The sequence below is a fragment of the Doryrhamphus excisus genome, chromosome 4, assembly GCF_030265055.1.
Source record: "Doryrhamphus excisus isolate RoL2022-K1 chromosome 4, RoL_Dexc_1.0, whole genome shotgun sequence".
NCBI lineage: Eukaryota > Metazoa > Chordata > Actinopteri > Syngnathiformes > Syngnathidae > Doryrhamphus > Doryrhamphus excisus.
The window spans coordinates 20,056,482-20,071,091 of NC_080469.1; the positions used below are offsets into that span (position 1 = coordinate 20,056,482).

At 44.3% G+C, this 14,610-nt stretch overlaps 1 protein-coding gene across 5 annotated transcripts in view; it reads right to left on the minus strand.

Annotated features, from left to right (window-relative positions):
* Positions 1–14,610, minus strand: part of slc4a4a (solute carrier family 4 member 4a) — a 57,180-nt gene that overhangs the window by 35,377 nt on the left and 7,193 nt on the right. For all 5 annotated transcript variants that reach the window (XM_058069739.1, XM_058069742.1, XM_058069743.1 and 2 more), the window contains exon 4: positions 1,351–1,512. In XM_058069739.1, the coding sequence (XP_057925722.1) occupies positions 1,351–1,512 (162 nt within the window). The remainder of the gene's footprint in view (positions 1–1,350; positions 1,513–14,610) is intronic.

A 14,610-nucleotide genomic window follows, 5' to 3' on the forward strand; every position in this document is an offset into this window, starting at 1 on the left:
TGCGGAGCCTGTTGCAAATTGGCGACGGTATCATTCGAATGCGAGCACTCACTTGGCTAATTTAGGAGAGTTTTTTTGGCGTTTATGATGTGAGAGTCGCCGTGCATTCTTTCAGTTTAAGTCCCGCCTGAATATAGAGTCACTGGATGGATTTTTATGGGCATTATCCGTGCATGGAGCACTTTGCTTTTCTGTCATGAAGTCTTTTTGTGGGTAAAGTCAAGTATTTCAGATGAGACTGGCAAAATAATCAAGCATCTTTTGTGTATTGATCTGTTTTGAAGTGTGCCTAGTCAGAAATAGTCAATATATGTTAGGAGATCTGTACTATTTTAATGATGTGCTGATAAAAGGCTAGTCCAAGATCCTCTATGTTAGGGGTCCTCAAACGGTATCAACCTGGGGCCCTGATTCCCAACAATCGTTGAGTTGCGACCCAATTTCATTGACTTTTAACCAAGCAAGTGTACTTGATTTACGTAATTATATGTCCTGAGGCAGCTAGGAGACCAGGGTTCAATTCCACCCTCGGCCATCTCTGTGTGGAGTTTGCATGTTCTCCGCGTGCATACGCGGGTTTTCTCCGGGTATTCCGGTTTCCTCCCACATTCCAAAAACATGCTAGGTTAATTGGCAACTCCAAATTGTCCGTAGGTATGAATGTGAGTGTGAATGGTTGTTTGTCTATATGTGCCCTGTGATTGGCTGGCGACCAGTCCAGGGTGTACCCCGCCTCACACCCGAAGACAGCTGGGATAGAAAATGAATAAATATGTCCTGAGGCAATTTGAGAGGAATTATATTATTATTGTAAACAATAGCCGGATTTGCCTGCACAGCCGCTGTGTCGTAGATTCTTGTGTGTGTGTGTGGGGGGGGGGGGGGGGGGTCTTTAAAAACATATTTTTTCATGTTCAATTTCACAGGAAGAATATGCACATGGTCACATGGAAGCAAAAAAATCCTGTTACTAACCTTTTTCCAAGCATCCTAAAAGTGTGCCTGAGGGCCTAACGGAGAACACCGCGGCCAACAAAGCGACAATAGACTAAATAAGCACACATAGACGGAAGGCCAAGGGCAAAAAAATAAATAAAAAAAATCAGCCGCCCCGGGAGACGCCACATCAGCATCCCGTACAGCACAACTGTGTCCGAACGGCCATTACTGCGAGTGGAAAGTCACTCTGCGCTGTCCACTCGTCAGTCAGCGGGACGCGTGGCACTATTTCTGTCCGTAAAGTTGACTCAGCAACTTGGTGGGGTGGGGGAGGGGGGGTGCAGTGGTTTGCCGTAAATGCAAGCAGCCTCCAACAGAGAGACGGACACCAGCTCTGAAATTGCAACTTACCGAGGGGCTTGAGGATGCTGTTGCCGACTTCCTCGTTGTCCGACTTGTCAGACGTCCCCTCCGCCTTCCTGTCCTTCTGGCCGCTGGTGGGCCGCCGGCGGTGACGCCTCCGACGGCGATAGCTCTTGGGCACTCTCACACCGATGTAAACGGTGTGATGACCTGAATAAAGAAAAAGCAGATGTGACATCGGCCATCTTTTTGCAAAATGTCAGGGAAATTGCATTTCGTTTAAGAGGCACTGACATTTACGAGCTCTGCAAAACAAAAAAAAGCAGACTAAAGCATCACCCTTGGGTTGAGTTCACAATCTCACGTGGCGAGCAAATGATCCGAGGGAGCAACGTGTGGGCTTACAGAGGTCGCAGTAGGCTGTCAGAGCAAATATTTGGACAGATGACAAAGTAGCACGTAATAGCGAAGCCGGGCTAGATGGCGACAAGGCGCATCGGCACCCGATGCAGTCTGACGCGTGGTTTTATATCCGTTACGTTCAGGGTCATTAATAGCGCAAGGAACAAAAGTGTTTGCTGATAGCACACCAGTGAAGTGGACTTTAATGCCAACGTGCCCACCCGTAATGTTTACTAAATATGGTACAGGCTGCTTCAATCTATTTATACTAGCCGCTAGTTAGCAGTATGCATTTAGTGCAAGATTGGTACTTTAAAAATAGCATTGTTTTCAACTGCCAAAAGGCATGAATTTCCGTAAATATGTATTAGATCAATATTGCGCATACAACTGAGGCCACATTTTTGCTTGTCTCGTGTTGAAATTAGAAATGTTTGTTTGTAACAGGCCTTGAGATTTTAACACTTTTAACAATCAATTTGCACGCTACATATGAATACTATCATACATACTGTATGATAACCAGTGAAATACATGTTGGTTGTCTACCATCATGAATTTGTAGTTTTATGTGTGTACTATTATGGATCGTTATCGGAATCGGCTAGCTTGCGTCCACCTTGTTTTGTCACACAACAAAGACGAAAGCAAATAGCACACTAGTGAAGTGGGTTTTAATGCCAATGCGCCAATACGTATCTAATATTTACTAAATACAACTTTACGAAATACAAATCTATTTATACTTGCCACTGTTTGGTGGGACACAGGTTGTACTGCTGGGGTATATTTTTGTGACAACGCCACATTGGAACATAAAAAATGGCACACGTAAAATGTTGCCTTGTTTGAAACTGACAAAATATAAACATAAAATAAATATGGATTCCGATCAATTTTGTGCGCAGAACCAACGCCACGGTTTTATTTGTATTGCTTTGAATTTTTATGTGTTTGTAACAGGACTTGAGATCTCAACATGGGCCAAAAATTGTATCTCTTCCTTTAATTTTGACGAAGCTATGACAATTTGTACTCATAGATTCACTGTCATTTAGGTGGACACTGTCATTGAAATCAACTTGTCTCCTACATATGCATATAGATTATTATAAACAACCATAAGTTATGGTTGTTGAACATTATGAATTTTATGTGTGTGCTATTATCCATCGTTATCGGAAATTGGCTAGCTCGTGTCCACATTGTTTAGTCACTCAACAAAGAGCAAAAGTGTTTACGGATAGCACACTCGTGAAGTGGGCCTTAACGCCAACGTGCCAAGGCGTACGTATGTAATGTTTACTAAATACGACACAGACAGGTTGAATCTATTTATACTTGCTATTTGGTGGTACACATGTTGTACTGCTGTTTTTTTTTTGTACTGCTGGTGACAAGATAAAATGTAGCCTTGTTTAAAACTGCCAAAAGACAGGAATACACAGTAAATATGAATTACGATCAATTTTGTGCGCAGCACAGAGGCCACAGTTTAATTTCTATCACGTTGAAATTTTATGTGTTTGTAAAAGAGCTTGAGATCTCAACATGGGTCAAAAATTGTATTTATTTGTTGAATTTTGATAAAGTTATGACAATTTCCACTCAATGATTCAATGTCATTTAAGCCGAAACATCAAAATCAACTTGTCTGCTACATACGTATATATACGTATGCCTATACAGTATACTATCATAAATAACTGTTTGATACCCAATGGAACAACTTATGTTTGTCGAACATCATGAAATCCTGGTTTTATTTGTGTATTATTATGTATCGGTTATCAAAAATGGCTAGCTGGCGTCCACCTTGTTCACCAAGTGTTTACAGATCGCACACAAGTGAAGTGGGCTTTAATGCCAATGCGCCAAGAGACATGTAATATTTACTAAACACAACACAGACAGGTTGAATCTATTTCTACTTGCTGCTGTTTGGTGGTAGACATTTTGTACTGCTGATTTTTTTTTTTTTTTAAACAAAAATATGGCAGATGTGAAATTGTTTGAAACTGTCAAAATGTGTAAACATACAGTAATCATGGATTCTGATTAATATTGTGCGTACAACTGAGGCCACATTTTTGCTTGTATCGTGTGTTTGTAGCAGGACTTGCGATTTCAACGTGGGCCAAAAATTGTATCTCTTTCTTTAATTTTGATGAAGTTATAGCATTTCTTTCCTTGTGTATTATACGGTTTGACTCCAGCTGACCTTATCATTTATGGTGTGTAGAAATATACTGTATAACAACTGGATGATGCCCCATGAGATATGGTGATTGTTTTAGTTTTATATGTGTGTTACTATGTTATAATATATTATATCATATTATATAGGTAATTCATGTAGGCTAGTTCCTGTCCACCTTGTCTTGTAATACCACAAAGATCAAAAGTGTTTGCAGATAGCACACAAGTCAAGTAGACTTAAATGTCAACATGTCAACACGTAATATTTACTAAATATGGTGCAGAGTATAAATACAAAGTATAAATTCCGATACATTTGCGTGCAGCACACAGGTCACAGTTCTTTGTTTTCGGTTGTATAAACATGCTAGCACTTGCCACCTTTCCTTCCTTGTCCTCACCACAGAGCGACACAATGCTAGTCGTTTTCAACAAAGACAAAGTCGTTGGGGATCACTAAAGTCTCCGGATCGAGTCGGAACAACGGAATGAGAAACTTGGAAAATGTTGGACCAATCGCTACTGTTCCAAACTCACAATTAGTATTTAGTATTAGACTACGACTCAAGTAGGGCTAGCCTGTCAACATGGCTACAAATTGTACTGCTACAAACACGAAGAATAGGCCCACCACAACAAAAACAAAATGAGGACGGTAAGCGTGAAAAGCTTTCAACTTTATAAGCGATACAAGGTATGTTTTTGTCCAAAGAAAAATAGCTGATATTTTTGTGCTGAAAAACAATGATGACAAGCATCTAAAATGACAACTAACGAGGCTATGTAAATATATTTCTCCACCGAGAGACGCGCTGCGAGCTAAAATTCAGAGAAAACAATGAAAGTGCGAGACAAAAGGCTCTATACAGGATGAGATCGCTTTCAAATGCGGCCTTTTGGAGCCACGCGCTGACGATGACCCAACCAGGAAGTGTCCAACCCCCCAAAAAACAAACAATGGCTCCTCTTGAAGCACAACAACATTCATTATTCCCCCCCGGCACAATGCAGTGCGTTTAAGAGGGGTTCATCTAAATGCAACAACGTTTTCCGCCGTTCTTTCAAATGTTCCTGGGATCACGCAGCACAAGATATTAGCCGTCGGGCCGACGGAGACAGAACCAGCATGACCCGCACTTGAGCTGCTGACCGTGAGGCTTTGGGTTCAACAAGGATGGCACCTCGCTGTTGTTTACGCGACAACAGCCGAGCACCAGATCAATGGAAGCCCCCGCATGCATTCCCCCCTCCCGTTACGTATTATGACGCAGTAAATCATCTGCTGAGTCATCACTGAGCCAAAAACTGGTGCCAACACGACTCAATGCTCACAACATCCGCCCTTCTTGTGGAACTTCGTACAGGAGGACACCAGCTACATTCATCATTGTTACTTAAACGCCATGTTTGAGGTCTCGATTACTCTATACCAGGGTTGGGGAAACTTTCAGACTCGCATTCAGTTAATAAAATTGTCCAGGGGCCAGACTATATATTGGATACATGCCAACTGTTTTGCCTTTGTAATTCTAACAGTCCACCAGCAATAATTTATCCGTAAAAGTGTCATACGTTCTGTCCCCTTTTTTCAGGAGCACTTTAACGTCAGACTCCATTAAATAACGAAATAGAATTACAATAAAACAGACTATTAAAGAGTAGAACATCCCTGACTACAACATGACTATGACTACTTGAAAGTCATGCTGCCAGCTTGTATGTTAAAGGTTCAAATACTTTGGAAGCAACTGGCGGGCCGGACTCAAACGCTTTGCGGGCCGCATGTGGCCCCCGGGCCGTAGTTTGCCCACCCCTGCTTTATATATATATATATATATATATATATATATATATATATATATATATATATATATATATATATATATATATATATATATATATATATATATATATATATATATATATACTATACTATAAAATACGAAGTTTTCTTACATCATTCTTGGCTGTATTGGATTGTTAAAAGGTTTTCACCTTGTATATAGTAACATTTTAAAATAAGAATATAAAAATAAAAATAATGGTGAAACTACACATATAACATGAATACACAGTTTTAAAAACAACAAAAAATTACAAATATTTTACAAAAAATCTTTTGAAAATCCAATAATTCAATTCCTCCATAAAAATCCCAAACTTTAAAAAGTTAATGTGTTTTGTAAATGCTCAGAAATGTACACAAAATTACGAATAAATTTGAATATATAAAATAAACATTTGAAAAAAATGACATTAAATTAAATTCACTTCATATTTGAACATTTTAGCGAGAAATGAACACCTCCCTGTTTTCCCCCCTGGGGAATCACGCTGGAATCACGTCAGTTTATAGACCACTGCTACCGCTGACAAGGGCTTTGTTGCTAACCAAAACAGCAGCACCCACCGCGAACATAACGGCTGTGTAGTTTAGTGGATATGTGGACACTTGAATGGTGTTTTGTGCTTTATGCTTGACAGAGGTAACGATGTAAAGGCACTGGCAGCCAAACAGAAAGAGGACATCGCTATTCGTGCTGACAGATGAGCAGTAAAAGCTAGCGTGAAGCCATTTGCAGACGTGGTGAGGGTACGGAGGCGAGAAGCACGGAAAAGAGTGGAGTCAGGGCGCTGGAAAGGAAGATTTGCAGACCGCCCCAGCAGCTTTGTGTGACTACTTCCTCTTCTTTTCTCCAGCCTGGATGGATGGAGAACTCATTTTGGAGCTGAATGAAGTGAAATGGTCGCGTTGGCAAGCGGGGAAGTTTGTTTAGCTCGCTAAGATTTCTGAGCGGAGGCAACGCCGAGCGCTGGTTGCCCGCGGTAACCGGCACTGGGACCTGCCCCGGACTAGCGGGGATGATGGGCAGGGTGCCAGTGAGCATGGGGAGCATGCTAATGCCAAACTGCTTTCAAACTTAGCATCATTAGGGCTCGAGCACTGACCAGTGCGAAAGCCCTATTGTAATCGTAATGTTTATTAGGGCTCGAGCACTGACCAGTGCGAAAGCCCTATTGTAATCGTAATGTTTATTATTATTATTATTATTATTATTCTGCCAACCGTCGGCCTTTTTGAGGGCCTCAACATGCACGAAAACTCACCAAATTTGGCGAGCGCATCAGGTCTGGCGAAAAATTTTATATTTTATGGGTTTCAAATATCATGTTCCAAAATTGGCTCTCTAGCGCCACCTTGAATTTTAAAAAAAATTAGCCCCCGCCACCAGTTTCACCGATCGTCACGAAACTCGGTGGAGACGTCTATTGTGACAGGACGGACCAAAAAGTCTCAAGAACCCATATTGGAAAATGCACACGAAGTCGGCCATTTTGGATGGCGGCGGCCTTTTTCAGGCAAGAAGTTGGGGTCGTATCTCGACGAACTCCTCCTAGGGGGTTTGACCGAATGAGTCCGTTGTAGCATCAACAGACACTAGACGGATGGCCGACGTTAAATTGCGAAGGATTTTGGGATATTCCATACGATGTGGGCGTGGCACGCCCCCAAATTTTGCCCTTTTTCATCTGTCCGGGCCTTGCACGCTGAGCGTAACTGTAGACGTGAATAACTTGGCTCCACGTGGTCAGATCTTCATCATACTTGGTACATGTGATCATGGCCCCGCCCCGAAGGTCCCCGTAGGTCACTTCCTGATTTCGTCGCAGCGCCACCTATTGGCGACAGGCTAAAGGCGTGTCATCTACATGAGGCCTTTTCTGGCAGGAGATTCATCAGATGAACATCAAGGTCACAAGGTCACTGCCTGACAGCCTGGTGAAGCCTGTTGATGGACCATGATGCAGGAAAAGCAGACGTGGTGGGCGTGGCCTGGCGGCGAATGCTCAGGCCTCGCCGTTTACAAAGAAAGGGTCATCATTCGCCCGCAGAAGGTCGCATGTGCTTGAAAACTCATAAGGGGGGGCAGATTCCAGGCCTGAGGGCCCTGGCGGGGCCCCCATTTGAAACCAAGCCAAATTGACTCACTAGCGCCACCTACAAGTTTTAAAATAATTATCCCTCGCCTCCCGTTGCACGTATGGGCATGATTTTCGGAGGAGACATCACTCGTGACAGGACGCACAAAAAAGTCTCAAGAACCCATGTTCAAAAACCAACAGGAAGTCGGCCATTTTAGGTGGCGGCGGCCATTTGGGGGAGGATGTAGGGGTCGTATCTCGACGAACTCCTCCTAGGGGGTTTGACCGAATGAGTCCGTTGTAGCATCAACGGACACTAGACGGATGGCCCACGTTAAATTGCGAAGGATTTTGGGCTGCTACTTAGGATGTGGGCGTGGCACGCCACCAAACTTTTACTTTAACCTTAACTTTTACCTTATCTGGCCCTGCCTGGTGTCTGGCCTTGCCTTGAAGCAATGTACATCAAAGTCAATACACAGTTTGACTGACAGACTGATGATGTCAGTCGATGGACTGTGAGGTGTGTAAAGCACATGTGGTGGGCGTGGCCACGGCGAATGGTCAGCCTTCGCCATTGACCATCGAAGGCTCATAATTTGCCCGCAGAAGGTCACAGGCTGCTGAAATCTTACACGTAAGGTCAGAATCCAGGCCTGAGCGGCCTGGTGGTGCTCCCATGTGACACCAATCTAAATTGACACACTAGCGCCACCTAGAAGTTTCAATTCATTATCCCTCGCCACCCGTGGCACGTATCACTATGATTTTCGGTGGAGACGTCTATCATGACAGGACGCACCTAACGCTCCAGAACCCATGTTCAAAACACAGCGCCACCAACTGGTGGAAATGTATATCACCTGTAACTTCCTTCCACATGGTCGGATCGTCTCCTAATTTTTTTGGGTGGGTTCGGTCACCCTCCAGTCTGTGACTGTGTGTGTACATAGACTCTATAGCGCCACAACTGGTGAAAATGTATATCTGCCGTCACTTCCTCCCACTTGGTCCGATCTGCCCAAATTTTTTTCTGGTGGTTTGGGGTACCCTCTGTTCTATGACTGTGTGTGTACATACGCTATAGCGCCTCCAACTGGTGGAAATGTATATCAGCTGTAACTTCCTTCCACATGGTCGGATCAGTCCCAAATTTTTTCTGGTGGTCCGGGGTACCCTCTGGTCTATGACTGTGTGTATACATAGACTCTATAGCGCCACCAACTGGTGGAAATGTATATAGCCGTAACTTCCTTCCACATGGTCGGATCGTCTCTAAATTTTTTTTGGTCTGTCGGGTCACCCTCCACTCTTTGAATCTGCGTGTCCATTGACTCTATAGCGCCACCAACTGGTGGAAATGTATATCTGCCGTAACTTCCTCCCACATGGTCGGATCTGCCCGAATTTTTTTCCGGCAGTTCGGGGTACCCTCCGGTCTATGACAGTGTGTGTACATACGCTATAGCGCCACCAACTGGTGGAAATGTATATCAGCCGTAACTTCCTTCCGCACGGTCGGATCGGCACCTAATTTTTTCTGGTGGTTCGGGGTTTCCCTCCGGTCCGTTACCGTGTGGGCGCATAGACTGTATAGTGCCACCCACAGGCGGAAACGTATATCCGCCGCAAGTACCTACCGCACGGTCCGGTCGTCGTGAATTTTTTTATGGCGGTTCGGGGCACCGGACGGGACGTGACCGCGCACCCGCCTCGCCGCCGGCGTCGCCCCCTCCTGGCGGAAAATTGCAAGTGCCGTGACTCCCTTACCGCTTATCCCATCGCCGCGGTTTTTCGTACGGTGCGTCCGCGCGCCCGTCCGGACCCGCGCACGCCCCCGACCCGCGCGTACCCCCGACCGCGTCGGGGTGCTCGAGCCCGCTCATCACTGCTTGCAGTTTTAATTATTATTATTATTATTATTATTATTCTGCCGATTCGACGGCCATTTTGAGGGCCTGAACATGCCCGAAAACTCACCAAATTTTGCAAGCGCGTCAGGTCTGCCGAAAATTTCGATCTGGTGGGGGTCCCGAAAACAATGTTCCAAAATTGACTCTCTAGCGCCACCTTTTATTTTTGAAAAAATTGGCCCCCGACACCAGTTTCACCTATCGTCACGAAACTTTGTGGAGACGTCTATCGTGACAGGACGGACCAAAAAGTCTCAAGAACCCATATTGTAAAACGAACAGGAAGTCGGCCATTTTGGATGGCGCCGGCCTTTTTCGGGCCAGAAGTTGGGGTCGTATCTCGACGAACTCCTCCTAGGGGGTTTGACCGAATGAGTCCGTTGTTGCATCAACGGACACTAGACGGCTGGCCGACGTTAAATTGCGAAGGATTTTGGGATATTCCATACGATGTGGGCGTGGCACGCCCCCAAATTTTGCCCTTTTTCATCTGCCCGGGCCTTGCACGCTGAGCGTAACTGTAGACGTGAATAACTTGCCTCCACATGGTCAGATCTTCATCATACTTGGTACATGTGATCATGGCCCCGCCCCGAAGGTCCCCGTAGGTCACTTCCTGATTTCGTCGCAGCGCCACCTATTGGCGACAGGCTAAAGGCGTGTCATCTACATGAGGCCTTTTCTGGCAGGAGATTCATCAGATGAACACCGAGGTCACAAGGTCACTGCCTGACAGCCTGGTGAAGCCTGTTGATGGACCATGATGCAGGAAAAGCGCACGTGGTGGGCGTGGCCTGGCGGCGAATGCTCAGGCCTCGCCGTTTACAAAGAAAGGGTCATCATTCGCCCGCAGAAGGTCGCATGTGCTTGAAAACTCATAAGGGGGGGCAGATTCCAGGCCTGAAGGCCCTGGTGGGGCCCCCATTTGAAACCAAGCCAAATTGACTCACTAGCGCCACCTACAAGTTTTAAAATAATTATCCCTCGCCTCCCGTTGCACGTATGGGCATGATTTTCGGAGGAGACATCACTCGTGACAGGACGCACAAAAAAGTCTCAAGAACCCATGTTCAAAAACCAACAGGAAGTCGGCCATTTTAGGTGGCGGCGGCCATTTGGGGGAGGATGTAGGGGTCGTATCTCGACGAACTCCTCCTAGGGGGTTTGACCGAATGAGTCCGTTGTAGCATCAACGGACACTAGACGGATGGCCCACGTTAAATTGCGAAGGATTTTGGGCTGCTATTTAGGATGTGGGCGTGGCACGCCACCAAACTTTTACTTTAACCTTAACTTTTACCTTATCTGGCCCTGCCTGGTGTCTGGCCTTGCCTTGAAGCAATGTACATCAAAGTCAATACACAGTTTGACTGACAGACTGATGATGTCAGTTGATGGACAGTGATGTGTGTAAAGCACATGTGGTGGGCGTGGCCACGGCGAATGGTCAGCCTTCGCCATTGACCATCGAAGGCTCATATTTCGCCCGCAGAAGGTCACAGGCTGCTGAAATCTTACACGTAAGGTCAGAATCCAGGCCTGAGCGCCCTGGTGGTGCTCCCATGTGACACCAATCTAAATTGACACACTAGCGCCACCTAGAAGTTTCAATTCATTATCCCTCGCCACCCGTTGCACGTATCACTATGATTTTCGGTGGAGAAGTCCATCATGACAGGACGCACCTAACGCTCCAGAACCCATGTTCAAAACACAGCGCCACCAACTGGTGGAAATGTATATCTGCCTAAACTTCCTTCCACATGGTCGGATCGTCTCCAAATTTTTTTGGGTGGGTTCGGTCACCCTCTAGTCTGTGACTGTGTGTGTATATGGACTCTATAGCGCCACCAACTGGTGGAAATGTATACCTGCCGTAACTTCCTGATTCATGGTCAGATTGTCTTGAAATTTTTTTTGGTGTGTCGGGTCAATCTCTGGTCTGTTATACTGTGTGTACATAGACTGTATAGCGCCACCAACTGGTGGAAATGTATATCACCTGTAACTTCCTTCCACATGGTCGGATCGTCTCCAAATTTTTTTGGGTGGGTTCGGTCACCCTACAGTCTGTGACTGTGTGTGTATATAGATTCTATAGCGCCACCAACTGGTGAAAATGTATATCTGCCGTCACTTCCTCCCACTTGGTCCGATCTGCCCTAATTTTTTTCTGGTGGTTTGGGGTACCCTCTGGTCTATGACAGTGTGTGTACATACACTATAGCGCCACCAACTGGTGGAAATGTATATCTGCCGTAACTTCCTTCCACATGGTCGCATCGGCCCCAAATTTTTTCTGGTGGTTTGGGGTACCCTCTGGTCTATGACTGTGTGTGTACATAGACTGTATAGCGCCACCAACTGGTGGAAATGTATATCTGCCGTAACTTTCTCCCACATGGTCGGATCTGCCCGAATTTTTTTCTGGTGGTTCAAGGTATCCTCTGGTCTATGACTGTGTGTGTACATACGCTATAGCGCCACCAACTGGTGGAAATGTATATCAGCCGTAACTTCCTTCCACATGGTCGGATCGGTCCCAAATTTTTTTTGCTGGGTTGGGTCACCCTCCACTCGGTGACTGGGTGTGTACATACACTCTATAGCGCCACCAACGGGTGAAAATGTATATCTGCCGTAACTTCCTTCCACATGGTCGGATCGGTCCCAAATTTTTTCTGGTGGTCTGGGGTACCCTCTGGTCTATGACTGTGTGTGTACATAGACTTTATAGCGTCACCAACTGGCGGAAATGTATACAACCATAGCTTCCTTCCACATGGTCGGATCGTCTCTAAATTTTTTTTGGTCGGTCGGGTAACCCTCCACTCTTTGAATCTGCGTGTCCATAGACTCTATAGCGCCACCAACTGGTGGAAATGTATATTTGCCGTAACTTCCTCCCACATGGTCGGATCTGCCCGAATTTTTTTCCGGTGGTTCGGGGTACCCTCTGGTCTATGACAGTGTGTGGACATACGCTATAGCGCCACCAACTGGTGGAAATGTATATCTGCCGTAACTTCCTTCTGCACGGTCGGATCGGCACCTAATTTTTTCTGGTGGTACGGGGTACCCTCCGGTCCGTTAACATGTGGGCGCATAGACTGTATAGCGCCACCCACAGGCGGAAACGTATATCCGCCACAAGTACCTACCGCACGGTCCGATCGTCGCTAATTTTTTTATGGCTGTTCGGAGCGTCGGACGGGACGTGACCGCGCACCCGCCTCGCCGCCGGCGTCGCCCCCTCCTGGCGGAAAATTGCAAGTGCCGTAACTCCCTTACCGCTTATCCCATCGCCGCGGTTTTTCGTACGGCGCGTCCGCGCGCCGGTCCGGACACGCGCCCGCCCCCGACCCGCGCGTACCCCCGACCCGCGCGTACCCCCGACCGCGTCGGGGTGCTCGAGCCCGCTCATCACTGCTTGCAGTTTTAATTTCTATGTATTTCTATAACTTTATTTTCGCTTCACAGCTAACTACGACACAGCATGTCGATGAGAGAGGGAAGGATTAAATAAACTTAGTTTTGTTTTCTCCTTTTCAGACATTGTGTAAAAACATTTGACTTTCGAAATAAAACATTACCATTACTGTAAAAATGTATGAAATTAATAATTTGAGAATCAGCAAAAGCAAAGTAAAATAAATCATTTGGGAAAAATAAATATAAAATAAATTACATGAACTTTAAAATACAATAATAATAATTTTTTAGATTTATTTTCACTTTTTTTTATTTTTCAATTATTTAATTTTTATTATATAAATATTTTTTTATGACAGAAAATAATACTAATAGTGGTGCAGATCAGGATAAAGGTGCATATCAAATGTTTGCCAGCATGTTCGGCCTCTGAGAAACTCTGCATGGTCTATTTCTATGGCAAAGCCCCCTCTTTCCACTTCCATCTGTCAGTCATACAGCTTAGCTTTAGCTTAGCTTAGCTGAGGCACCAGAGAGTGTTGATTTGGGGGGAAGGGGGTTGTGTCCTTATTTAGTGCTCCCAAATTCTATCCCAAATCTTCTGTTGTGGTTTCTTGTAACATGAACAGTAACTCTTTTCAGATCATTTAGGAGATATACTGCGTGATATTATATTTGACACGTTGAGTGGGTGTTTGTGTTTTTGGTATCTTGTCTTTTCAGGAAGCGAGGGGGCGGGAAGGGATTAACAGCGACGTAAACACACATGGCATCACATGTTCGGCGAGTCTTCCTTCGCGCCACGCTGCTAAACGGTGTGGAAAAGTGTAGAATGTGGCGCCTGTTGGACACCTCACCTACCACCGTAACTCTTCCGGGAAGTAATGTTTACATTTGTAGTGATATCAAAACATGAAAAAAGAATAATCAAATAAGAAATCATATGAAAAAGGCACAAAGAATGTAAAAAAAAATATTATATACATTTTAATACATTTCATGAATAGATAATAATAAAATGTATGTAATATTTGTATAATTTAAGTCTTAAGTCTTAGCATTATATTATTTGTAAAATACATATATATGTATATATAGTAAAAGTATTACAACTAAGAATCTAAAAATAGATTGTAAAAAGTAAAGATTGTAAAGATTGTAAAAAACAAATTTTCACAACCTACAAAAACATTTTTACAACCGACCATTGTAACGCTACTTGTTCACATACATTTTAAAACATTTATTTAACATATAATAATAAACTTAATTTAGTATATGTATTTGTTAATTATCATTATGTTATTTGTAATAAATATATAGTAAAAATTGTAAATAAAAATAAAAAAAATAAAATTAGACTAAAAAGACACAAATTAAAAGAATAAGCTACAAGTTATTTACAAATTATTTACAACAATATTTGACAATATATATA